Source organism: Phaseolus vulgaris, chromosome 2 (genome assembly GCF_051622355.1).
Source record: "Phaseolus vulgaris cultivar YP4 chromosome 2, ASM5162235v1, whole genome shotgun sequence".
NCBI lineage: Eukaryota > Viridiplantae > Streptophyta > Magnoliopsida > Fabales > Fabaceae > Phaseolus > Phaseolus vulgaris.
In genome coordinates this window covers 8,495,290-8,522,739 of record NC_143499.1, presented here as the reverse complement: position 1 = coordinate 8,522,739, position 27,450 = coordinate 8,495,290, and the positions used below count along the sequence as shown (strand labels likewise).

Below are 27,450 nucleotides of genomic sequence, written 5' to 3'. Positions count from 1 at the left end.
CAACCATTGTTTATGAGAATTTGTACATTTGGCAATGGTTGTCTCAATAAGACATGACAAGTTTCTTTAGGCACTACCTCACATAAAAATTTGTTTTTGTAGATGCTTATAGATAACTTGACATTTACTTGGTGATATCCTAGCACATATGAAAAATAATCTATTTCATTTTTATTTATGCAAGCTTCTTTTAAAGACTCTTCTTTTTTTATTATGCTTGCAAGTGTTCCTTTACAAGAGGTAACGCTAGGTTGTTCAACAAGAAGCATGTTTTCAAAGGTATTTTTAATTTGATTGTCTTGTTGAATGACCTTGTGGGAAGGAACACTTTTCTCCCACGCCTTTTGTTTCCCAAGGGTTTTCTCTTGCTTTTCTATTTTTACATTTTCATCACTCTCACTGGCTTCTTTTTATTGGCTACTATTCTCATCTTTGTCCCTTAAGATCATAGATCTTCATTGAAACATTGAGATGCTAATTGATCATGGCCAAGGTATTCTAAACATGGAATTTCTCTAGCTTGAGTGTGAGAGATATGCTTGGTTAGGTTTTGGGAAAGTTCTAGAGATGTTTCTTGTATATGTTCTTCCCCTCTATGGAACTCATCCTTGTCATAAGATACATAGTATGAACTTTGTTTTTGACTTGATTGTTTTCTCAAAATTTGTTTTTCAACTTTAATGCTAAGTTGAATCTAGTCATTTAAATCTCTATAAGGTAAAAGTTCAACTTTGTTTCTTATCTCAAGTTTGAGACCACTTAGAAACCTAGCTATGTGATATGGTTATCTTCGTTAATCCTTGCCCTCTCAATATATGATATCATCTTTTGCCAATATTCTTCTACACTCATATCTTTTTGATGAAGTCTTTGGAGCTTGTCCATCAACTTTCTATTGTAATGTGAGGGAATATGGCGACACCTCAAGGCTCCCCTAAGGTCATTCCAAGATGTAATGGGAGGGTCCTTGTGGAGATGTCTCTCTCTTTTTAGGGCATTCCACCAATACATAGCATCACATTGAAAACTTAAGGTAGCTAAGGATACTTTCTTTTCTTCACTCACATGGTTGTAAGCAAACAATTGCTCTACCCTCATTTCCCAATCTAGGCAAGCTTCTATATTTTATTTTCCATGGAAATGGGGTAGGTCTACCCTAACCTCTCTTGGACTTTCTTGCTCTCTCCTTCTATTCCTCCTAGGGGGTGGTTGATAATATTCATTTATTCTAAGACTTTCCTCCCCAAGAGAATCATGATTTTTAGAGCTAGATGCATGAGAATGTAATTTTTTTGATTTTTGAGAATTCTCATCCTTTGCTTTAGTCAATACATTAGTTTTGGCCTCATTCTCCAATTCTTTATATGAAATTAATTGAACATCCTTGGAAAGTTGTTTCAAAAGGGATTTGATGGATTTCACATCACTTTCCATAGACTTTGAAGAATGAGAAGACATGACTAGAACTTTGTGTCTAGAAATGTTTTACTTTGAGAAAAATGAGGGAAGTTAAAGAAGGTAGTTTTCCAGGTAAGAGAGGTGAGTCACAATGGACTACTTAAATACCAAGTCTTGCCTTAGCCAAAAACTATCCCTCAAGATCTTCCACAAATCTTTCTCTTGGTAAACCACTTAAAACACAATGAGGTTGGAGAAACCAAATTTTTAATGCAAGAAGCAATGCAAACTATCTAACAACCCAAGCAAAATTATCAAAGCTTAACAAGACAAAAGCAAAGCAAATAAGCGTAGCTAACTAAGGCAAATGATGTAATTAAAACAATTAACAAAAGCTAAGCTAGATAGTTTTAAGCTAGTTGGCCCTAGGTGAGGCTTCTTGGACACTTGGAGCCCTTGAAGACACACTCACCGTCTAATTGCGTAATTAACAAGTAATTAACAAGAGTTAAGTTGCAAAGAAATTAAATGGAACTCCTTTTGCTGATTTTCTATTTGCACTTCCTTTGTTGTCTCTTCTTGGTTGGGCCTTCCAATGTGTGTGGTGTATTTAGTATGTGTTTGTTGCTACCCTTGCCTTTGTTCCTCTTGGAATTAGGTAATTAAAATCTTCAATCCAACACCTATCAAGCAAAGCTAGACTCCTCTCAAGTTAATACCCACTCAACAAGTACCAATTGATATTTAATTCACCACAAAGCTTAGAGGTCAAAGAAAGAAAGCAAGAAACAGATTAATTTGAAAAAACAGTACCACACAAATGGAATTAAATGTGACAACTAGAAAGAGTTCCAATGAAATTAGACAAGCAAATAAAAAGGTACTCAAAGAAAGGATGGCACACAAAAAGGATCCTATGGAATAGCACTAGATTTGATTTAAAAACCAAAAACAGCACCACTGAAACAAATTGTTGTGGTCCAGAATGCGTGATTTTCACAGATTTATGCTGAGCTGGCCTTTTAATATTTGCTTCTGAAAATTGATATTCAAACAAATAAAGATCTCAACAAATTTTTGGCGTTGGTTTCACTCCAAACGCATGCACCATTTAATTTTAATAATTTTTCTAAAATCAGTGCTTAGAACCGCCAGTTGTAGCGTCAGGATTGCACACTTTTTTTGTAATATTTATCTTTTTTTTCTATTTCTTTTTTTCAACTGATTATTTTTTGTCCTTTTGCTAACACCTCAATCTAGTAAAATCCAGAGGCTCAGAATTTTCTTATGTGGCATTTAATTTTCATAAACAAAATCAGCCAAAACAGAATGGTGGAAAACAGAGGATTCTGCAAATCTGGAAACAAAAAACAGAAAGATATACCAACAAAAACACAATGGAATTGGTGTAATGGAATTTGTGTGGATCTAACACACAAATATGAACTCAAACTAAAAAATAAAAAGCACCAAAGGATCAAAACACAGCAGATTTTAGATCAAGCATTCAAACCAAAAACAAGAAACAAAATAAACCAAGAAAAGTACTACTAGGATTTGATGACAAATATGGAAACACAAGACTTGACAAAACTTATAGATTCAGAAAATAAAATGACTCAAACATATTAATATGAACCGAATAAAATTTCAATCAAGACTCAAGCAACCTAAAAAATCAAAAACAGCAACACAATGTATCAAGAATCCTACACAAAATTAAAATAAGATGTCCAAGCACAATTTGAACAAAAACTACCAATTGAATTGAATAGAAAAACATTCAAATCATATTAAAATCATAAAAACAACAAGACAAGATGAACACAAGATGAACAACTTGGAAATAAGAACTCAAAAAGAAAAACACAAAGAGATGCTCATCTTTGAAGAACCATAGCTCATGATACCAAATGATGACATTCCTATGAGCTCTTCTTTGATTTTGATGATGATGGGTGCGGAAGCTTGGTGGAGGAGAGTGGAACAAGGCCTTCCTAGGAAGTGTGGGTGCCTTGAAGGTGCATGAGGAGTAGTGAGGGTTGGAGTGGTTCGGCCATCTCCATTTGAGGGTGAAGATTGAAGACTAAAAACCTAATTCTAGAGAGAATTTGGCAAGGGAGTAATTTGAATGGCACTTGAGCAACATTTCATTACTCAAAATAGTCTTGAAAATACAAGGTGTAGACTCCTCCTTTTATAGGCTAAGGAGGACCATAATGCAACCCTAATGCTAATCAAAATGAAATGCAAATTACATCACATGGAGCACATGGCCGGCCATGTGGAGAATCCCTCTAGAATGTGACCAAATCTTTAGCAAATCTAGGTCAAGTCTCATGGAATCAAGTTTATGATATTTACACCGCAACTAATACTAAGCTACCCTTAATGGGCCTTCATATAGCATATACAAGTTGCTTTCTCTCCCATCCATAGCTTGGCCCAAGTCTCCCATCCGTAGCTTGGTCATGGACCTAGTAATAGGTCCTAGACGCTCTCCCCTTCCTTCTAGACGCTCTCCCTTTAGACGCTCTCCACCTTGAGCTAGACGCTCCTTCCTTTGGCCTAGACGCTCTTGGTTTGGCTTTGGATGCTCATGTCTTGGCTCTTGTCTTTTTATATGAGGTTGTGATTGGCCCTCTTCCATCAGATGTGCTCCACTAGAAGTGACTTCTTCAAGTATTCATATCTATCATCACCACCAAAGAGTTGAACATATTCTTGTCTCCATTCACTTAGTTCTTTTAACAAATTCATTCGAACAACAGCCCATGAGTCCTCTCCCATTCCTAATTGGGCAGCAACAGCACGGTAACCACAATGACCATCAACCTTAACGTCGACAACATCAACAATGTATGGATGATATCCTACAGGGAACTGATCAAGGAAAGGAATACATTTTGTTGGTACAATTTCTGGTAAGCTTCCTTCATTAGATTTTTTGCTTGCACAACTATCATGTTGTGAGTGTAAGAAATCCACATGTTCAAAATAAGAAGGGATTCGCTTAGTTGATCTCATGAATTTGGTAGGACGAGACATCTTTACAACACCTTTTGTTTTCACCTTATATCTGGTGCGTAAATAGATGTCTTCTCTGGAAAAGCAATCTTCTGCAATTTACTTTTGATGTTAACCTTGCTTGCAACATCCAACTCTTTGAACCGCTTCGCGATGACCTCAAACTCTTTATCAATTGACAACTCAGATGAAGATTGTTTAGTTGCAATGTCTTCAAAGCTTAAACGAGTACACATCACATGTACTGATTTAAGTGGTATGCTACCAACACCAAACGAAGCCAATTGACACGCACAAGGAAGACCATGAGTACATGTAAGAGTACATCCACACCTACTTTTATCAAACCCCACTGATTTAACCCTATCAACCTCTTCCGAAATAAGGTTCAAAGCATATTTAGACACAAAACCTAACAATTTTTTGTAAGTTGTAACCTTAAACCAATGTCCAACCACATGCAAACTTTTTTGGAATGAAGCTTTGATTGCATTATGTTGTAAAATAATCATCTTATTGATGGAATCCCAACAGAAACATAAATCCCCCATCGAATTTTGAAGAACTCTCTTTAGGCTCCAGTGTGCCGCCTCAACTCTGTTACTTGTTGTGTTTCCTAAGTGCATCACCTTATCCATGCCTTGACAAATTTTTCTTTATGTGGATGTAACCATGTATCCATCACATAATCAACAAATATAGGCCATGGAGAACAGACAACTCGAAGAGCATTGACACGATCTTCAAAGGCCTCAACAATATCATAATCCACAACATTACTTGATCATGCCTCTCTTGGATGCACCAACATTTTACATTTTTCTTTCACATTTTTATCAATGTGAAATCGACAGAGCAAATTATAAGCTTCAGGAAACATCATTCTAATTGCATTCATTAAGGCAACATCTCTATCACATACCACCACCCTAGGGCATGAATCAACTCTAAAAAACAACCCTTTATTTTCCTTTTCTGCTGCCAGTAAACAAAATGCAACGGAGAAAGTCAAACCAGTTGACGTAATCCCAACAACCTCAAGTAACAACATTCTATACTTATTCGTCTTGTACGTACTATCCATTAATATGACAATATTAAATGAGTTCACTAGTTTTACTGAATCTGGGTGTGTCCAAAATATATCTTGCACAATATTCGAGACCTCATCACACCTACACCAATGCACGTACATGTCTCGCTCCAGTAACAACATCAGTTGTTGCATTTCTGTTTTGTGACCTTGTTGTGATCTTCGGTGAATAGTCATTGCATTATAAACCTGCTTAATCATCGTCACATTCTTCGTTGGCTCGTCCATGTATCCGACCTTAATATAACAATAACAAACTCATAACTATAGCCAACACTTCTCGCCCACTCTAACAGCTCATCTCGATCACGAAATACCTACAATAACATATGCCAAATTTTAAAATAATTCATAAAAAAGCATTCACAACCCAACATTAACCCGACCCGACCCGATCCAGATTCCTTTATATTGAGTTATAATTGCGCCCACACACTATGTCCTATTCATACATAAAAAACTTCTAAAAGTTAACCTAAATCCTAATGGTCGAACACCTCTTAGATAGCATTTTCATGTTAAACATATGTATTAGAGGTTAACAGTTGAACGACACTCATAAGATACTTTAAAAATATATTAATTTCTAAACCTCATAACTTATTATATAAAATTTTATTATGATTATAAAAATAAGAAAAAAATCTTTTAAAACTAGTTATATGAAAAAACATCTTTCTCTTATAAAAGAAAACTGAAATATATTTGTATACTTAATTTTTTTTAATTTATATAATTCATAATTATATAATATATAAATTCGTATCTTTGTGATCTACATTTTAGAGATTATACATATTTTCGTGTTCGTGTATGTGTTGTCCAACAACTTCCGGCCACCGATGATGCTTCGTCCATTGTTGGATTGGGCTAAAATTTTGTCAGCAAGTTCATAACGTGTGGTACTTCAATCTGACCGTTCAGATCTTTGAGAAGTTATTTGAGCAGTGAGAAATTCCTCTCACACTGCAACAGTGTTTTCAGCGCTTTGTTGTTGTTGTCATTATTTATTATTGTTCCTCACTAATTCTTGAATGATAAAGACAAATACAAATAAAATGGTTTATTATGGATTAATTAAAAAAAATCATTATTTATGGTTTGTGTATAAGATCTTTATTTATTAATATTTTATTTAATTAATAATGTTTTTAAGAATCTTTTATGATTTATTTTTTTATTTAAAATTTAAGGTTTTACGTCATGCATATTTGAATGCAAATTTTCTATGAGATATAAATTTTAATCTTAAAAATCTGAATATGATCTCTATTATAGCCTCTCTTTTTTTATTAATAATGATTATTTCAAAATTTTAAATAATAAAATTGAAACTATAAGACTTTTAGATTTGGACACACAATTATTTTAATTATACTTTTAGTTTTTATTATTTAAAATAAATCTACTTTTGATTCTTCAAATTTAAAATAGCTTATTTTAATTCTTAAAATTTTGAAAAAGTTTAATTTTTGAAATCGCCATTGAAGCACAAAACTGGAAACATAACCGGAGTTGGAACGCGAACGGAGCCTCGCTGAACTCCGCCGTCACGCGCGACGCTCGCAACTGGTTAGAAAGCTTCCTCCTCGAGCTGCGATCAAAGTCATAGCCTTTTTCTCTTAAACATTTGTTTTGTTTGGTCTTAAGGGACTCGAAGTTGCTTAGAAGTGGCCCTCATTGAGAAAGTGTCTTTAGAGGTACCTCCTTGTTTCATCTATTTTCCCAATCTTTTTAATTTCTCGTGTTAAATTGTTTGCTGTGGCTTCTTGTCAATCAAGCTCTTGTGGGTTATATAGATGTCATATATATATATATATATATATATATATATATGTATGTACTAGAGTTTAGGGAATACTTAGATATATGAGAATAAGGATGATTGTGGGAAAGATTGTCATATTAGTTATAATGTTATTGCTGTATAAATAGGATCTTTGGATCTTCAGTTGAGACTAACTTTTGAGTTGTTGTTGAGTGAGAGTTTGTTAGGAGAGAAAATGTGAAGTTGTAATCTTAGATTATAGTGAACCCTTCCTTCCATGAACGTAGATTGAAGTTTGTTAACACTTCAATTGAATCAGGTTATTTCTGTGTGTGGTGTGTGATTCTTTCTTGTGTTTCCTCTTAAGTTTACCTTCTACTACCTGCTACATTTAAGGGTCTTGCATTATGAATCAAAATTGGTCTCATTTGTGAACCGGATTCGTCTCTAGAAGGAGAAAGCTTTAAGCTTCTAGGTCTTCTTGCTTGCGCTCGTATGAAATGCCCTTCTTTGTCAAAGCGATTTTCACTCTCATTTCATGAGAGCTTGGTCAACAGGACTACATTGGCATCTTCTATTTTTGCCTTGAGAATGCGTGTGGTTTGGTTTGATTAGTTTTAATTTGACAACGAGATTGTTCGTATGGTTTAGATGCTTGTGAGTTTGGGTTATTTATTCGTACGCATTACTTGTTTGCCAATAATGAGATGTGGAAGTTTTACCTAAGATTGTGTCATTGCTCATGTTGGATTTGGGGTCTATCTCTCACTCTTTTATTTTAGGAATTCATGCAAGAATGTGTGCAATTTCTTTTAATTGCTAAAAGGGCTTACTCTCACTTAAACCCTCAAACTCACTATTAGATCCGTCTATTAAAAATGGATAGACTTTCACTTGGATATAGCTTAATGACAAAGCCTAATGATAATAATGATGATGAGGACAGTATGATAATATGGGGAGGGTATATCTTGCAAATATTTGGTGGCTTCTTGTGTTTTCCACGGGGTAGATCCTAGTTCCTGTTATGAGGCAATGTAATACTATTATTATGTGCAGATGGAAATGTGGCTTCATTGAATTTCACTTTTGAAAGAATGAGATTAAGATGTTTAGTCAGACATGATTGCATGTATTGAAACAAATTTCTTTGTCATAAATGCTAACGACTAGTGTACATAGCTAGCTGTCTACTCCATCCTGACAATGCGGTAAGATGACCTGATATATCTAAAGCATTTACTGCTACATTGACTTTGTGGCAATATAGGACAACCTTTGTTGATATGTACACGAGAATAACATGTTTTCATTCCAAGAGAGCCAATGATGACAAAGAGGAAGATGACAGATTTAAATAAGTTATCACATTGGGGATCTGGATTTTTCTTTAGGCAGACCTAGGTAGTGATACGGATAGACCCTTTAGCAAATAGAATAAAAAGAAAGATCAGGAAGTAGGCCACTTAAATCTTGAGAATGGAATCCTTGGGGGTAGTCCTATTCGTAGGCTATCTGTTGCACACTTTTTTGCATACTAACAGTTATTAGTAAACGTTGGTAAAAATGAATATTACCTAAGTTAACTTGGGCCTCCTTGGCAAATAGTTCATGGTTTCAGAGTTTCAATTAACTTTTTTAAACTCTAAATATGTAACAGTTAATTGTTGTAGTTTTAACTTTGGTAAATAGTCTACCTATACAATCAATGTGTGACAAACAACAGTAACCTTGTTTCAGTAGATGAGGATGACTGCATGGATTACTCAATAGCATTGGGCTCTCAACGTGACAGATAACCCCTGTAATTTTAATTTTGGCAAATAGTTTGCCTAAAATTGAAATTTGTGGCTACTAATCCTCGTGGATTTAGTTTTGAGAATTAATTACAAGGGGTTATAAGTTGAAATGCTTTACTGGTTATTTTTAAAACAGATACCATTTTTTGTTGTCATAATTTTGATTCTCCTCTCCTTGCACAACAAATTGATTTTCTAGATCATATCTTCCTGGATCCCCTTGTTACGCCTCATCATCCCTTATCAGAACTTGCTCCTTCATTATGGGTTGTTTCTTCTCCTTGACAATGGTGTCCACCTGGAGCTTTAGTACTTCATCCACAACATGCACCTCTTGTACAACCACTTCGCAGTTATATTTTCTTTTTTTAAATACCTTTTCTGATTTAACTAGACATATATCCTCCACCAAGTTCTTTGTTGATTTATTCTCAGTAGCCTCCCCATTTATAACTCCATTTCCCATAATGATTAACTCCTTTGTATTCTTGATATTTGATTCCTCAACAACATTTAATTTTGTGGAATTTTGGAATTCAAAAAAATTATCCCCAGTATATTTCTAGTTGCAATGCTTTTTCTTTTTCATTTCACGTTATTTGGTCTTTGACTCTGTTAGGTTTTGTTGGAGTCTTTGCATGGCCATCTAACTCGGTAATCTTATTGTCACCGTTGTCCTTTCACTCACTTCTGCTTGCCTCTGGTCTTACCGAGGTAAGCCCTCAATTCTCTGGTCATTGCAATTTCTTATTGATTATAAAAAACCATGTGATGTTGCAATTTTATGACAAGTCATGGAAATGCGTATACTTAATTAAGTCAGTATTGCAATTTGATATTCAAGCTTTTTAACTAGTGGTCAGTATTTTAGCCTTTTAAAATATGATTTTCAATGAGTTCATCTACTAAGATCTCTCTTCTATTATGCAATTTATTTTTATCGATTTCTACTCTTTTCATATAAATTGCAGAATGGAAAGCAGGGAAGGCAAATCACTTTCTGAATTGGAGGAAGAAATTTTTCAAAAATTCGGAGCTTTCATGACAGGGTAATTGCTAATCTTGCAAGTTGTTAGCTTTTTGTATTTTCTGTGCAAAAAATCATTGGTCTATATGCGGTAGTTATATTTGTGTGTGAAGTAAATAAGTTATATGTTTTCCTTGACGGATGCTAACCCTTCAAAATTATAAATTTGAGTGAAGGATTATTCTTGTTAGGTTGGAACTACTTCATACTGAGTAATTATTTCATTCACATGAATCAATACATCAAATTGATCTCTAGATTGATAAAACCCCTTGTGTTACTAAGGTCATGAAAGAAGAAAAAATAGGTACAAAGGGGTACATCAGAAATGCCAATTATGGAAGGGAAATTGGGTATGAGGGATTGAGTAGAGAGAGAAAGAGGGGATAATCTGTTAGTTTGTTATGGACAGGGAATGTTAGCTCTCTAGAGGAGCATTGCTCTTGGCAGTGGGAAAGTTTCTGATACGGGACTCACAAGCACAAGGCCCATTAGAAGGACATCTAGGCCCATTTGGTTAAAGGATTATATCTAGAAGGATCTCTTTTGTCTTTTGTAGGGATTGGATCCCCTTTTCTGTTAGGATTTTCTGTTATAGCTTTTCAGTATTTTCAGCACAACTGTCTATGAGGACAAATAGTTTTTCAAAGGGTATTATATACCCCACTAGACTAGTAGAGTAGGCATGTTGTTGGTTATATTTTTTTTTATCCTAGAAAAGTTGTTTTTATTCTGATATATCTCTATCCCAGCACTTATTTTTCTAGTTTTCTTTGTGTTCTTCCCCTTCCCTGCTCCATCACCGTATCAATTTGGTGCTTTCATTGAGCCTACCTCCATGGCTCCCAAATCAATCAAAGATTTAGAGGAAACCCTGCAAACCATTTTAGACAAACTAGCCCACCTCCAAACCCAAATCCAACAAACCCATGACCATCATGAAACACGTTATAATGCCTTAAACCACACTATAGAATCTCGTCAAAAAGATTGGGACTCCAAACAAGAGGTTGTCAATCACACCCTCCATACCATCTTAACGTTTATACCCCCACCGTTACCTTTCCCCAATGAAACAACCAGTTCTGCTACTACCTTCTCTGTTCCACACATAACCCCTGTCTCACCCCCACCCCTAACTTCACAAACTACATCCTCCATCTTTGCCACAACAACGTCTGTTGTTCCCCCATCCATTACGCCACATACCACGATTCCTACCCTACCCCGCCCCCCAAAAATCCAATTATCTTTCTTTGATGGATCTGATCCGCTAGATTGGCTTTTCCAGGCTGACCAGTTTTTCCAATTTTACAATATCACTTGGGAATCTCGCTTACACATGGCCGCTTTCTATATGCACGGAGATGCTCTCAGTTGGTTTAAATGGATGTACCAAAATCATCAATTAAGTGACTGGCTCTCTTTCAGTCGTGCCTTAGACCTCCGGTTCGGTCCCTCAACATATGCCAACCATCAAGCAGAGTTGTTCAAACTCTGCCAAAATAGCACAGTCACTGAGTACCAAAAATCTTTTGAAAGATTGTGCAATCGAGTCTTGGGCCTCACACTTGAGATGATCCTCAATTGTTTTATTTCAAGTTTGGTCCCAGAAATCAGAAGAGAGCTTGTTCTTCAACCTACCTCAATCACCCAAGCCATGGGCCTTGCGAAGCTCTTGGAATCTAAAATCCATGATTCAAGGAAATATTACCGTAACTCCACCCTTCCACAACCATCCCCCCATCTTTTACCACCACCACGTCCCCCTTTCCAACCCCAAACAACAACCACTACACCCACCTCTCTACCCATAAAAAAATTATCATCCACCCAGTTACAAGAACAAAGAGAAGCCGGTTTATGCTACAATTGTGATGAAAAAAATTTCCCTGGTCACAAGTGTATCACAAAACGTTTCTTATTGCTATTTACTGAAGAACCTACACTAGAAGCACACCCAGACACCTTCCCTGCCTTCGATACTGTCTCTGACTCTGAGGACCCTAATCCAGTCCACCTATCTCTCCAGGCCTTGTCTGGAACCCCCTCGGCCCAAACCTTCAAACTTCAGGGATTTATTCATCATACACCCGTTACCATTTTAATAGACACCGGGAGTTCACACAATATCCTCCAACCTCGCCTAGCCCATCACCTCAACCTTTGCACCCTTCCTATTAAACCTTTTTCCATCATGGTTGGAAACGACAAGAAAATTCATTGCACACATCTCAGCCCAACAGTTCCTGTTTCTATACAAAATCATTATTTTTCCATCCCACTTTACCTCATTCCAATTGAAGGCGTGGATGTAGTCCTAGGAATGGACTGGTTACGCTGTCTTTGACCCCTACAAGCAGATTTCTCTACACCACAACTCTCTTTCCATCACCAAGGCACCATCATAACCCTAGTTGGAACCAACAAACTCTTAGACACACACGCTTCTGTCACCAATATTTGTCACCTCCTACATACCAAAGTCATAGCATCACTTCATTTGCTCACTTTCCAACCGGATCCCTTACCAGGCTCCAACCCTTCCCCACAAAATATACACCCCAAGATTCAAAACATCCTCCACACATACCATTCAGTTTTCTCACCTCCTCGTGGTTTACTTCCCCACCGCCCCATAACCATCACATTCCCTTGATCCCAAACTCCACCCCCATAAATATCAAACCCTACCGCTACCCCCACACCCACAAACACACTATGACTTCTCTCATTCAAGAAATGTTGTATGAGGGCATCATTCGCCCAAGTACCAGCCCTTTCTCCTCCCCAGTCATACTCATAAAAAAAAAGATGGATCATGGAGATTTTGTGTGGATTACAGGGCTTTAAATGCTATCACAGTGAAGGATAGATTTCTCATTCCCACGATTGAGGAACTCTTAGATGAATTAACTGAGGCACGAGTGTTCACTAAGCTTGACCTACGAGCTGGCTATCACAAAATACGTGTACACCCCACAGACTGCCACAAGACAACTTTTCGGACCTTTGATGGTCATTATGAGTTTTTAGTTATGCCATTTGGCTTATCTAATGCTCCATCTACCTTTCAAGCTGCAATGAATGACCTCCTTCGACCATACCTAAGGCGTTTTGTACTAGTTTTCTTTAATGACATCTTAATCTACAGTACATCCATGACAGACCACATTCAACATCTCACCATTGTTCTCCAATTACTTCAGACTCATCAGTTTTTTGTTAAGGAATCAAAATGCAATTTTGCAGCCCCTACAGTTGCCTATTTGGGCCATATCATTCAACAGGGAATGGTTTCCCCAGATCCAGAAAAGATTCAAGCTATTCTACAGTGGCCCGAGCCCAAATCATTCACTATGCTACGTGCATTTTTGGGCATTACGGGGTTTTACCGGAAATTCATCCGCGATTATGCCACTCTTGCCTCTCCACTCACGGATTTACTCAAATTGAAAGTTTTTACATGGAATCAAAATGCCAACACAGCCTTTACACAGTTCAAAAATATCCTAACTACACCCCCTCTCTTGCACCTCCCTGACTTCACCATCCCTTTTGTAGTGGAAACAGACGCTTCCAATTCCGCCATCGGAGTTGTTTTATCTCAAGTTGGGCACCCTATTCAGTTCTTCAGTAAGAAGCTCTGTCCAAAGAAACAAAACAGTTCAGTTTATGTAAAGAAATGCTAGCAATTACTGAATCTGTTAAGAAATGGAGACACTATCTTATTGGAAATCACTTTCAAATTATCACAGACCAACAAAGTTTAAGGGGACTACTTACCAGCGCTTGCCATACACTGGAGCAGCAAAAATGGGTTTCACGACTTATTGGGTACAGTTTTGATATCCTCTATCGACCCGAACGTCACAACCAAGCTGCAGATTTCCTTTCCAGGCCACCACCCTCATTTTTTTTAGTCATCTCCTCCCCAGTACCAGAGATTATGGATTTCCTATGAGCTCTTCTTGGATGATTACTTGAAGATGGTGCGGAAGCTTATGGATGAGAGTGGACAAGGTCCTCCTAAGAGGTGTGGTGACCTTGAAGGTGCATGAAGAGTATGGACATGGGGAGGTTCGGCCAGCCCCTTTGTAGGTGGTGAAAGGAAGATTAAAACCTAGAAGCTAGGCAAGGAGTAAAGTATGGCACTAAATGGGCAGCATAACATTACTCAATTTAATCTTGAAAATACAAGGTGTAGGCTGCTCCTTTTATAGGCTAAGGAGGACCATAATGTAACCTAATGCTAATCAAAATGAAATGCAAATTACTCCAAATGGAGCACATGGAGCACATGGCCGGCCATGTGAGGAAATGTTCTAGAACGTGAACAAAATCTAGGGTAAATCACATGTAAGACAAGTTTATGCTATTTACACTACACTTAGTACTAAGCTACCCTTAATGGGCCTTCATGGAGCATATACATGTTGCTTTCTCTCCCATCCGTGGCTTGGCCAAAGGCTCCCAGTCGTAGCTTGGTCATGGACCTAGTAAGAGGTCCTAGACGCTCTCATCCTCCTTCTAGACGCTCCCCCTCTAGACGCTCTTCTTCATGTGCTAGACGCTCCCCACTTGGCTCTAGACGCTCTAGGTTTGGCTCTTTTCTTTCATGGGGTGTTGAGCTTGGCCCTCTTCCATCATCCCCTCCCCCTTGGAAAGGATTTGTCCTCAAATCCAAGTCGTCTTCGTCGTCATTGGTACCTACAAATGGAGATAGGTCAATTACATTAAAAGTATCATGTACTCCATATTCAAGAGGTAAGTCCAATTTATATGCATTGTTGTTGACTCTCTTGAGGACTTGAAAGGGTCCATCACCTCGGGGACTTAGTTTGGACTTCCTTTGAGTTGGAAAGCGGTCTTTTCGGAGGTGAAGCCAAACTAAGTCTCCTTCCTCAAAAATTATTTCTTTCTTCCCTTTATTGTTGTATATTGTATACTTTTCATTTTGTTGTTGTATTTGGATTTTAATCCTCTCATGCATTTTCTTCACAAAATCGACTTTGATTACTCCTTCCTTATGCACAAAATCTTGTGGATTAGGAAGAGGTAACAAATCCATAGGTGTGAGAGAATTAAATCCATATACCACTTTAAAAGGATAAGCATTAGTAGTCTTGTGGACCACTCGATTGTAAGCAAACTCAATGTGGGGAAGATACTCATCCCAAGATTTATGGTTTCCCTTCATGATAGCCCTAAGCATAGTCCCAAGAGATCGGTTGACTACTTCAGTTTGGCCATCCGTTTGAGGATGACAAGAAGTTGAAAATTGTAGTCTTGTTCCAAGTTTGCCCCAAAGAGTTTTCCAAAAATGGCTTATGAACTTGGGATCTCTATCAGATACCATGAAGTCTCAACACTTTGGGGCATCTTTGTTACCTACTTCTAGGGAGACCATGAAGTCTCACCACTTCTCTAAAGAAGAGTCTAGAAATATTTTGAGCATCATCTACCTTGTGGCAAGGAATAAAATGGGATATCTTGCTAAAACGGTCCACTACCACAAAGATAGAGTCATGGCCTCTTGCAGTCCTAGGGAGTCCTAAAATGAAATCCATGCTAATGTCTTCCCAAGGAGCATTTGCAATCGGCAAAGGGGTGTAGAGTCCATGAGGCATTGTTCTAGACTTTGCTTTTAAACATGATATGCATCTAGAACAATGTCTTTGGACATCTTTTCTCATGTGTGGCCAACAAAATTTTGCTTTCAAAAGGTCTAGAGTCTTATCAACTCCAAAATGGCCCATGAGTCCCCCCTCATGTGATTCCTTGACAAGGAGTTTCCTATGTGTGCCTTGGGGAATGCAAAGTTTTCTTTCTTTAAAAAGATATCCCTCGGCCACATAGTACCCTCCTTGCGCTCTATGTTGACATTGGGCATAGATGGATGAAAGTTTTTGATCCTCTTGGTAAAGCTCTCTTATGTGATCAAATCCAAGAATTTAGGCACCCAATTTTGAAAAGAGTGTATGTCGTCTTGAAAGAGCATCGACCACTATATTGGTGCTTCCTTTCTTGTATTTGATTACATAAGGAAATTGTTCAAGAAACTTCATCCATTTAGCATGTCTCTTGTTGAGCTTGTGTTGGCCTTTTAAATATTTTAAAGACTCGTGATCACTATGGATGACAAATTCTTTGGACACAAGGTAGTGTTCCCAAGTCTTTAGGGCTCGCACAAGAGCATAGAGCTCTTTGTCATAGGTGGTATAGTTGAGGGTGGCACTATGGTTTCACTAAAATATGCAATGGGGTGTCCACCTTGTAACAATACCGCACCTATGCCTACTCCTGATGCATCACATTCTATCTCAAAAGTTTTGGAAAAATTTGGAAGAGCTAGAATTGGTGCATTGGTGAGTTGAGCCTTTAGCCTTTGGAAGGCTTGCTCATGCTTATCATTCCAACAAAATGCAACATCTTTTTTTACAAGTTCATTCAAAGGAGAAGCTAGACTTGAAAAATTAGGCACAAACCTTCTATAGAAGCTAGCTAACCCTTGAAAACTCCTTACATCACTTACATTTTGTGGAGTGGGCCACTCTCGGATGGCTTTGATTTTCTAGGGGTCAACATGCACCCCCCTTTTGTTGACTATGAAACCTAAGAAAACTACACTATCTACACAAAAGGTGCACTTATCCCTATTGGCAAAAAGACTATTTTTCCTAAGCACTAGAAGAACTTCCCTAAGGTGACTTAGATGGTCTTCTAGGGTTTTACTATACACTAGAATATCATCAAAATAAAATACTACATATTTACCTATGCAATCTCTCAAGGTATGATTCATGAGCCTCATGAATGTACTAGGGGCATTAGTGAGCCCAAAGGGCATCACCAACTACTCATATAATCCAAATTTGGTCTTAAAAGCGGTTTTCCATTCATCACCCTCTTTGATTCTAATTTGGTGATATCCACTTTTAAGGTCAATTTTAGAGAATATGGTTGACCCATGTAGTTCATCAAGCATGTCATCAAGCCTTGGGATTGGATGCCTATACTTGATGGTGATGTTGTTAATTGCTCGACAATCACAACACATGCGCCATTTTCCATCTTTTTTGGGCATCAACAAGACAGGTACAACACAAGGGCTTAGGCTCTTTTGAACCCAACCCTTCTCCAACAAGTCTTGAACTTGTGATTCTATCTCCTTGGTTTCCTCGGGGTTTGTTCTATAAGCGGGCCTATTTGGTAGGCTTGTCCCCATAATGAAGTCAATTTGATGTTCTATACCTCTAATGGGAGGGAGTCCAATGGGTCCCTCATTAGAGAATATATCTTCAAATTCACTTAAAAGTTTTTATATTTGAGGAGGTAGATTCATGAGTTCATTACTTGTGGCAGTGCATGTAAGTGTTCCTTTACAAAAGACTAGGCTTGGTTGTTCAACAAGAAGCAAATTTTCCAAAATGTTTTCAAAAGGCTTTTCTTGTTGAGCAACCTTGTGGGAAGGAACACTCTTATCCCACGCCTTCCTATCCCTAAGAATTTTCTCTTTTTCTAGCGCTCTTTTTTTTTTTCCCTCATCCCTCTTATGTTTCATTTGTATTTGGTCTTTCACCACTTGAGAATGTGGTAAAGGACTAAGTACAAATTTCTTATGCTTGTGGGTGAAGGAAATCTCGTTAGTGAGACCATCATGCAAGATTTTCTTGTAAAATTGTCATGGTCTCCCTAATAAGATGTGGCAAGCTTCCATAGGCACTACATCACATAAAACTTTGTCTTTGTAGTTCCCTATGGAAAACTTGATTTCCACTTGCTTATCTACACTTAGTTCCCTATTTTCATTAAGCCATTGTAGTTTGTAAGGTTTTGGGTGAGGAACTACTTGTAGGTTAAGCTTTTCCACCATTCTAGCACTACAACAATTACAACTAGATCCACTATCCACAATGAGAGAACATATGTTTTCTAAAACATTGCATCTTGTATGGAATATGTTTTCCCTTTGTGTTTCTATGGATGTGCTAGGGTGATTGTTGAGGGTTCTCCTAATCATAAGCAATTCTCCCTCTAGTGGAGCTACCCTCTCATCCTCTCTCCCTTCCTCTCTTTCACTAACCTCATCCTTGCCACTGGTGTATTCATCTACACCCTTTAAAAACAAAGTCCTTTGGTTTGGGCATTGTGCTTGCACATGCCCTCTACCATAGCACTTAAAACACTTAACATCTCTAGCTCGGATGGGTGGGGTGGAGGTTTCTTTGGTTAAGGGTTTGGTAGGTTCTTTTTGTTTTTCTCTTGATGTGCTACCCTCCCTTCTATATTCTTTCTTGGGATAAAAGCTAGAGTAGGAACTCACCCTTTGACTTGAAGTTTTGCGCAAAATTTGTTGTTCAACTTTAATGCAAAGTTGAACCAAGTCATTCAAGTCTTGGTAGGGAAGGAGTTCTACCCTATCTCTTATCTCAAGTGAAAGGCCACTAAGGAACCTAGCTATGGTGGTGTCCTCCTCTTCCCTAATGGATGCTCTCATCATGTAGAGCTCCATTTTCTGCCTATACTTTTCCACACTCATGTTCTTTTGTTGGAGTCTTTGGAGCTTGTCCATTAACTCCCTATGGTAGTAGGAAGGTATGTGGCGACGTCTTAGGGCTCCCCTAAGGTCATTCCAATACGTAATGAGAGGTTCCCTATGAAGACGTCTTTCTCTTTCGAGAGAGGTCCACCAATACATGGCGTTCCCTTGGAAGCTAAGGGCGGCTAGGGGTACCTTGCGTTCTTCACTCACCCTATGGCAAGCAAAGAGTTGTTATACTTTCATCTCCCAATCTAGGTAGATTTCTACATTCTCCTTACCATGGAAGTGAGGTAGGTCTACTCTAACCTCCCTTGGCCCCTCTTGCTCCCTTTGCCTATTTCTTCTAGGGGGTGGTTGGTAATATTTATTGATTGTAAGGCTCCCCTCCCTTAGAGACTCATTACTTTTAGATGCATGAGTATGAGATTTTTTTTATTTTTGTGACTTCTCTTCTAGGGCTTTTAGTCAACTCATTAATTTTAGTCTCATTCTCCAATTGTCTAAAAGAAATCATTTGCACAGTTTGTGAAACTTCTTTCAAAAGAGTTTTTATAGATTTTACTTCACTTTCAATAGACTTTGGAGAATGAGAAGAAGAAGACATGACTAAAGCTTTGTGTATACAAGTATTTTACTTGAGAAAATTTAGGAAAGTCAAAGAAGGTAGTTTTCCAGGTAAGGGAGGTGAGTCACAATGGACTACTTAAATACCAAGCCTTTGCCTTAGCCAAAAACTATCCCTCAATGTCTTCACACAAAACTTTCTCTTAGTAAACCACTTAGAACACAATTAAGTTGAGAAATCATATTTTAATGCAAGAAAACAATGCAAGCTAACTAATTAACCAATCAAGGATTAACAAAGCTTAAACAAAGCAACACAATTGAAAAAGCGAACTAATTAAGCAATAGATGCAATTAAAAACAATTAACAATTGCTAAACTAGATAGTTCTACACTAGTCAGTTCGAGGTGAGGCTTCTTGGACACTTGGAGCCCTTGAAGACACTCACCGTCTAATCACGTAATTAAAGAAGTAATTAACAAAAGTTAAGTTGCAAAAAAAATTAAGAAAACTCCATTTGTTGATCTTTTTTTGCTATTGGCACTTGCTTGGTTGTCTTTTCTTTGTTGGGCCCTCCAAGTGTTTGTGGTGTTTTTTTTTTTGGTAAGTAATTGTTTCTGCCCTTGCCTTTGTTCCTCTTAGAATTAGGGACTTAATTCTCCAATCCAGCACCTATCAAGCAAACTAGACCTCACTCAAGTCAAATTTTCACTCAAATAAGCACCAATTGAGAATGAATCCAACATCAAATTTAGAGGCCAAAGAATTAAAACAAGAAACAATTAATTGGAAAAATAGTACCACACAAATGGAATTAAATTGTGACAACTAGAAAGAGTTCCAAAGAAATATTAGACAAGCAAATAAAGGTAGTCAAAGAAAGGTAGGCACACAAAATGGATCCTAAGAATAGCACTAGAATTGATTTCAAAATAAAAAACAGCACCATTGAAAAATTGTTGTGGGCCAGAGAGAGTGATATTCCCCGATTTATGCTGAGCTGTCCTTTTAAGATTTGCTTCTGAAAATTTATATGCCAATAATTCAAGATCTTAACTAAATTCTGGCGTTGGTTTCACTCCAAACGCATGAACCTTTTTTTTTAATAAATTTTCTAAAATCAGTGTTCAGTTACGCCAACTGTAGCGCCAGATTTGCACACTGTTTTTATAATATTTATCATTTTTTTTCTATTGACTCTTTTCAGCTGATTCTTTTTTTGTCTTTTCTGTAACACCTCAATCTTGCATAATCCAGAGAATCAGAAATTTCCTATGTGGGAAAATAATTTTCTTAAGCAAAACAGCCAGCACAGAGTTATGCAAAACAAAGGATTCTGTAAAATCTGGAAAAAAAAACAGCAAGATACCAAAAGAAAAACACAATGGAATTGGTGAAAAGGAATTTGTGTAGATCTAAACACAAATATAATTACATAAGGAAATTGTTCAAGAAATTCCATCCATTTAGCATGTCTCTTGTTAAGCTTGTGTTGGCCCTTTAAATATTTTAAAGACTCATGATCACTATGGATGACAAATTCTTTGGACACAAGGTAGTGTTCCCAAGTCTTTAGGGCTCGCACAAGAGCATATAGCTCTTTGTCATAGGTGGGGTAGTTGAGGGTGGCACCATGGAGTTTTTCACTAAAATAAGCAATGGGGTGTCCACCTTGCAACAAAACCGCACCTATGCCTACCCCCGATGCATCACACTCTATCTCAAAAGTTTTGGAAAAATTTGGGAGAGATAAAATTGGTGCATTGGTGAGTTGAGCTTTTAGCCTTTTGAAGGCTTGCTCATGCTTTTCATTCCAACAAAATGCAACATCTTTTTTAACAAGTTCATTCAAAGGAGAAGCTAGACTAGAAAAATTAGGCACAAACCTTCTATAGAAGCTAGCTAACCCGTGAAAACTTCTTACATCACTTACATTTTGTGGAGTTGGCCACTCTCGGATGGCTTTGATTTTCTCGGGATCTACATGCACCCCCTTTTTGTTTACTATGAAGCCTAAGAAAACTACACTATCTATACAAAAGGTACACTTATCCCTATTTGCAAAAAGACTATTTTTCCTAAGCACTAGAAGAACTTCCCTAAGGTCACTTAGATGGTCTTCTAGGGTTTTACTATATACTAAGATATCATCAAAATAAACTACTACATATTTACCTATACAATCCCTCAAGGTGTGATTCATAAGCCTCATGAATGTACTTGGGGCATTAGTAAGCCCAAAGGGCATCACCAACTACTCATATAATCCAAATTTGGTCTTAAAAGCGGTTTTTCATTCATCACCCTCCTTGATTCGAATTTGGTGATATCCACTTTTAAGGTCAATTTTGGAGAATAGAGTTGACCCATGCAATTCATCAAGCATATCGTCAAGCCTTGGGATTGGATGCCTATACTTGATGGTGATGTTGTTGATTGCTCGACAATCACAACGCACGCGCCATTTTCCATCCTTTTTGGGCACCAACAAGACAGGTACAGCACAAGGGCTTAGGCTCTTTTGAACCCAACCCTTCTCCAACAAGTCTTGAACTTGTGATTCTATCTCCTTTGTTTCCTCGGGGTTGGTTCTATAAGCAGGCCTATTTGGTAGGCTTGCCCCCGGAATGAAGTCAATTTGATGTTCTATCCCCCTAAAGGAAGGAAGCCCAATGGGCTCCTCATGGGAGAATAGATCTTCAAATTCACTTAAAAGGTTTTCTATTTGAGGAGGTAAATTCATAAGTTCACTACTTGTGGCAGTGCGTGTAAGTGCTCCTTTACAAAAGACTAGGCTTGGTTGTTCAACAAGAAGCAAATTTTCAAAAACGTTTTCGAGAGGCTTTTCTTGTTGAGCAACCTTGTGGGAATGAACACTCTTCTCCCACGCCATCCTATCCCTAAGGATTTTCTCTTTTTCTAGCGCTTTTTTTTTTCCTCATCCCTCTTTTGCTTCATTTGTATTTGGTCTTTTACCACTTGAGAATGTGGTAAAGGACTAAGTACAAACTTTTTATACTTGTGGGTGAAGGAAATTTCGTTAGTGAGACCATCATGCAAGGTTTTCTTATCAAATTGCCATGGTCTCCCTAATAAAATATGACAAGCTTCCATAGGGACTACATCACATCAAACCTTATCTTTGTAATTCCCTATGTAAAACTTGATTTCCACTTGCTTGTCTACATGTAGTTCCCCATTTTCATTAAGCCATTGAAGTTTATAAGGTTTTGGGTGAGGAACTACTTGTAGCTTAAGCTTCTCCACCATCCTAGCACTACAACAATTACAACTAGATCCACTATTCACAATGAGAGAGCATATGTTTTCTAAACCATTGCATCTTGTATGAAATATGTTCTCTCTTTGTGTTTCAATGGATGTGCTAGGGTGATTGTTGAGGGTTCTCCTAATCATAAGCAATTCTCCCTCTAGTGGAGCTACCCTCTCATCCTCTCCCCCCTCCTCTCTCTCACTAGGCTCATCCTCGGCACTAGTGTACTCATCTACACCCTTAAGAAACAAAGTCCTTTGGTTTGGACATTGTGCTTGCACATGCCCTCTACCATAGCACTTGAAACACTTGACATCTCTAGCTCGGATGGGTGGGGTGGAGGTTTCTTTGGTGAAAGGTTTGGTAGGTTCTTTTGGTTTTTCTTTTGATGTACTACCCTCTCTTCTAAACTCTTTCTTGGGATAAAAGTTAGAGTAAGGGCTCACATTTTGACTTGATGTTTTGCGTAAAATTTGTTGCTCAACTTTAATGCAAAGTTGAACCAAATCATTCAAGTCTTGGTAAGGTAAGAGCACCACTCTATCTCTTATCTCAAGTGATAGGCCACTAAGGAACCTAACTATTGTGGTATCCTCCTCTTCTCTAATGGAGGCTCTCATCATGTAGAGCTCCATTTTTTGTCTATACTCTTCCACACTCATGTTTTTTTGTTGGAGTCTTTGGAGCTTATCCATCAACTCCCTATGGTAGTAGGAAGGTATGTGTCGGCGTCTTAGGGCTCCCCTAAGGTCATTCCAATATGTAATGGGAGGTTCCCTATGAAGTCGCCTTTCTCTTTCGAGAGAGGTCCACCAATACATGGCGTTCCCTTGGAAGCTAAGGGCGGCTAAGGGTACTTTACGTTCCTCACTTACCCTATGGCAAGCAAAGAGTTGTTCTACCTTCATCTCCCAATCTAGTTAGATTTCTACATTTTCCTTTCCATGAAAATGAGGTAGGTCTACTCTAGTTTCCCTTGGCACCTCTTGCTCCCTTTGCCTATTCCTTCTAGGGGGTGGTTGGTAGTAGTCATTAATTCTAAGGCTTCCCTCCCCTAGAGACTCATTACTCCTAGATGCATGAGTATCAGTTTTTTTTTTTTTTTTGTGATTTTTGGGATTTCTCCTTTTGGGCTTTAGCCAATTCATTGATTTTATTCTCATTCTCCAATTGTCTAAAGGAAATCATTTGTACAGCTTGTGAAACTTCTTTTAAAAGAGATTTTATATATTTGACTTCACTTTCAATAGACTTTGGAGAGTGAGGAGTAGGAGACATGGCTAAAGTTTTGGTGTATATAAGTGTTTTACCTTGAGGAAATTTAGGAAAGTCAAAGAAGGTAGTTTTCCAGGTAAGGGAGGTGAGTCACAAAGGACTACTTAAGTACCAAGCCTTTGCCTTAGCCAAAAACTATCCCTCAATGTCTCCACACAAAACTTCCTCTTAGTAAAATACTTAGAACACAATTATGTTGAGAAATCAAAACCTTTTTTTTTTTTTCAATGCAAGAAGACAATGTATGCTAACTAATTTCACAAAGCTAGTCGGTTTAACACAAAATAAGCATGCAAAGCGTCACTACTAAACAAAAGAAAAGGCAATTACAAACAATTAACAATTGCTAATTAAGAATTCTATACTAGTCGGTCCTAGGTAAGGCTTCTTGGACACTTTGAGCCCTTGAAGACACACTCACCGTCTAAAACGTAATTAAGAGGTAATTAACACAAATTAAGTTGTAAGGAAATTAAGAAAAACTCCCTTTGTTGACCCTCTTTTTGCTAAATGCACTTCCTTGTTGTCTTTGTTTGTTGACCCTCCAAGTGTTTGTAGTGTTTTTCAAGAAAGCTTGTTTCGGCCTTGGCTTTGTTTCCCCTTAGAATGAAGGTTTTAATTCTCCAATTCCAGCACCTATCAAAAGACTAGACCTTACCCAAGTCAAGTTTCCATTCAATTAAGCACCAAAGGAGAAATAAATTCCAGCTCCAAATTAGAGGTCAACGAACAAAAGCAAGAAACAATTTAATTGAATAAAACAGTACCACCAAAAGGAGTTAGATTATGACAACTAGAAAGATGTCCAAGAAATATTAAGCAAGCAAATAAAAGGTACTCAAATAAAGGTAGGCACACAAAAACCCTAAACCCTAAACCCTAAGAATGACACTAGAATTAGATGACCAAATAAAAAAACAGCACCACTGGAAAATGTTGTGGGCTAGAAACGTGTTTTTCTCCAATTTATGCTGAGCTGTGTTTTTAAGATATGATTCTGAAATTTGATATGCAAGATATTCAAGATCTTAGCTAAAATCTGGCTTTGGAATCACTCAAAACGCATGCACCAATTTTTTTTAATAAATTTTGCAATTTTGGTGTTCAGTTACGCCAGCTGTAGCGCCTCAGATTTGCACACTGATTTTAAAAGATTTATCATTTTTTTCTGTTGATTCTTTTGAACTAATTCTTTTTTTTTGTCCTTTCTATAACACTTCAAACTTGCATATTCCAGAGAATCAAAATTTTCCTATGAGTGAAAATATTTTTCTGGATCAAAACAGCCAGCACAAAAAATTTGAAACAGGGGATTCTGGAAACTGGAAACAAAAAACAGCAAGATACCAAAATTTAAACACAATGGAATTTGTGAAATAGAATTGTGTAGGATCTAAACACAATATGAACTCAAACTAAAATTAAAAAGGCACCGAAAGATCAAAGAACAGCAGATTCAAAGCAATTAAAGATACCCAAAATTCAAGAAACAATCAAGCCAAATAAAGGACTACTAAGAATTGTTGACATTGTGGATGAACATGACTTGACAAAACATATAAGATTCAGAAATTAAAGATTCAAAAGCTTAATATGAACCAAATAAGAAAGCAATAAGGACTCAAAAGCCTAAAAGAAAATAGCAACTCAAAGGTGTATGGAATCCTATCACAAATTGCACAAGAACTTGTTCAAGATCAATTGAACAAAAGTGCTTCGGTTGGATCTTCCACAAAGCACACCAAAACAAATTAAAATGCAAAAAACAGCAAGACAATTATGGAAATAAGATAAACAACATGAAATAAAAGAAGAACTAGAAATGAAAAGACCAAAAGCAACTCATCTTGAAGAACCAAGCTCATGATACCAAATGATGCCATTTTCATGAAGGTCTTCTTGAATCATGTAAGAAAGTGGTGCGGAAGCTATGAAGGTGTGTGTGCAAGATCCTCCTAAGAGTGGTGTTGATCTTGAAGGTGCATGATAGGTATGAATATAGGGAGGTTCGGCCAGCCTAAGGAGATGTGAAGGAAGTGAAGTTTAGAGCCTAGAATTCTAAGAGAAGCAAAGCTTGGCACAAAATGGCAGCATAACTTTACTCACAATAAACTTGCAAATACAAGGTGTAGGCCTTCCTATTTATAAGCTAAATGGCCGTAAGTTTTAAGCTAATGTCTAATGAAATGAAAGCCAAATTAAATGCAATTCACAAAGCACATGTGCCATGTGCTCATGACCGGCCAAACCTAGAGAGTTTCTAGAATGTTTCACTCAAATATGTTTTTTACACTACTCTAATTACTAAGCACCCCTAATGGGCCTTTATGCAACATGTACAAGGCTTTCTCTCTTCCATCCGTGGCTTCATTCAATTGGGCTTGAATATGCTTAGCCATTGACCTTGTGATAGGCCCTAGACGGTCTAGGTCTCCTCCTAGACGCTCCATGGGTAGCCTTTCCTCTTCACGTCCTAGACATTCCTTCCTTCTAGCTAGACGCTCATCATGGCCTAGACACTCTTCATGGTCTAGTGTTGGACTTTGGCTTTCATGGCTAGATGTGCTTGGCCCTCCTCCATCAATAGTCCTCTTGCCCTTTTAAAGTTGTTACCACCTCCTAAAAGAATTATGCCTAAGGGACCAGTAACTACTATTGGAAATTTTAGAAAACATAAGAGGATTAGAGGACACACACAACCATCAAAAGGGAAATATTGTGAGAAGTTGCCGAAAACAAAAGAAAAACAAAAATGGCAACTTCACACAATTAAGTTTTCTCCAAATGCTCATACTAACTCCTTTGCTTTGTTTCAAGATTCCCATAGATTGACATTTGATCCGGGAGGACACACCTTGACGAAGCAAGAGGCTGCTATTCGAGATCAAGTCTGTAGATCTGAGAATAGATCTTCTCAAGAAGGAGGAGATGATGGACACCATCCAGCCACAGCCATCCCCCTAGCTGAAGAAAAGCATTGAATTTGAGGACAAATCCTTTTCAAGAGGGAGGGGATGATGGAAGAGGGCCAAGCACAACCTCACAAGAAAGACAAGAGCCAAGACATGAGCATCCAAAGCCAAACCAAAAGCGTCTAGGGCTAAGGGAGGAGCGTCTAGGCCAATGAAAGGAGCGTCTAGGACCAAATTGCTAAAGTCCATGGCCAAGCGAATCCATGCAGATTTGTTTATGCTACATGAAGGCCCATTAGGGGTAGCTTAGTATTAAGTGTAGTGTGAATATCATAAACTTGATTCCATGTGATTTACGCTAGATTTGCTCACATTCTAGAATGTTTCCTCACATGGCCGGCCATGTGCTCCATGTGCTCCATGTGGAGTAATTTGCATTTCATTTTGATTAGCATTAGGGTTGCATTAAGGTCCTCTTTAGCATATAAAAGGAGGTGATGGCATTTTCATGAAGTTCTTCTTGAATCAATGTAGAGTATGGGGCGGAAGCAATGAATGAGAGTGAGCAAGATCCTCCTAAGAGTGGTGTTGATCTTGTAGGTGCATGATAAGTATGGGTATTGAGTGGTTCGGCCAGCTCAAGGGAAAAGATGAAGGAATTGAAGTTTAGAGCCTAGGATTCTAGGGAGAAGCAAAGTTTGGCACAAAATGGCAGCATAACTTTACTCACAATAAACTTGGAAAATACATGAGATAGCCTCCCTATT

General features: G+C 37.8%; 2 protein-coding genes across 14 annotated transcripts in view; one reads left to right on the top strand and one right to left on the bottom strand.

Annotated features, from left to right (window-relative positions):
- Positions 1–4,047: 4,047 nt before the first annotated feature.
- Positions 4,048–5,063, bottom strand: LOC137808994 (uncharacterized). The gene is made up of 2 exons (XM_068610137.1): positions 4,471–5,063; positions 4,048–4,357 (listed from the first exon to the last, which is right to left on the bottom strand). The coding sequence occupies exons 1-2, from the start codon at positions 5,061–5,063 to the stop codon at positions 4,048–4,050; spliced, it is 903 nt and encodes a 300-aa protein (XP_068466238.1).
- Positions 5,064–6,950: 1,887 nt separating this feature from the next.
- LOC150028978 (uncharacterized) overlaps positions 6,951–27,450 on the top strand; it is a 40,330-nt gene continuing 19,830 nt past the window's right edge. For 2 of the 13 annotated variants that reach the window (XM_090298215.1, XM_090298211.1), the window contains exons 1-4: positions 6,978–7,090; positions 7,169–7,218; positions 9,705–9,799; positions 10,057–10,134. In XM_090298215.1, the coding sequence (XP_090154341.1) occupies positions 10,058–10,134 (77 nt within the window). In that variant the 5' untranslated portion in view covers positions 6,978–7,090; positions 7,169–7,218; positions 9,705–9,799; position 10,057. Of the gene's footprint in view, positions 7,091–7,168; positions 7,219–9,303; positions 9,438–9,704; positions 9,800–10,056; positions 10,135–27,450 lie in introns of those variants that run through there. The other 11 variants (XM_090298216.1, XM_090298212.1, XM_090298219.1 and 8 more) reach the window with 9 other exon arrangements.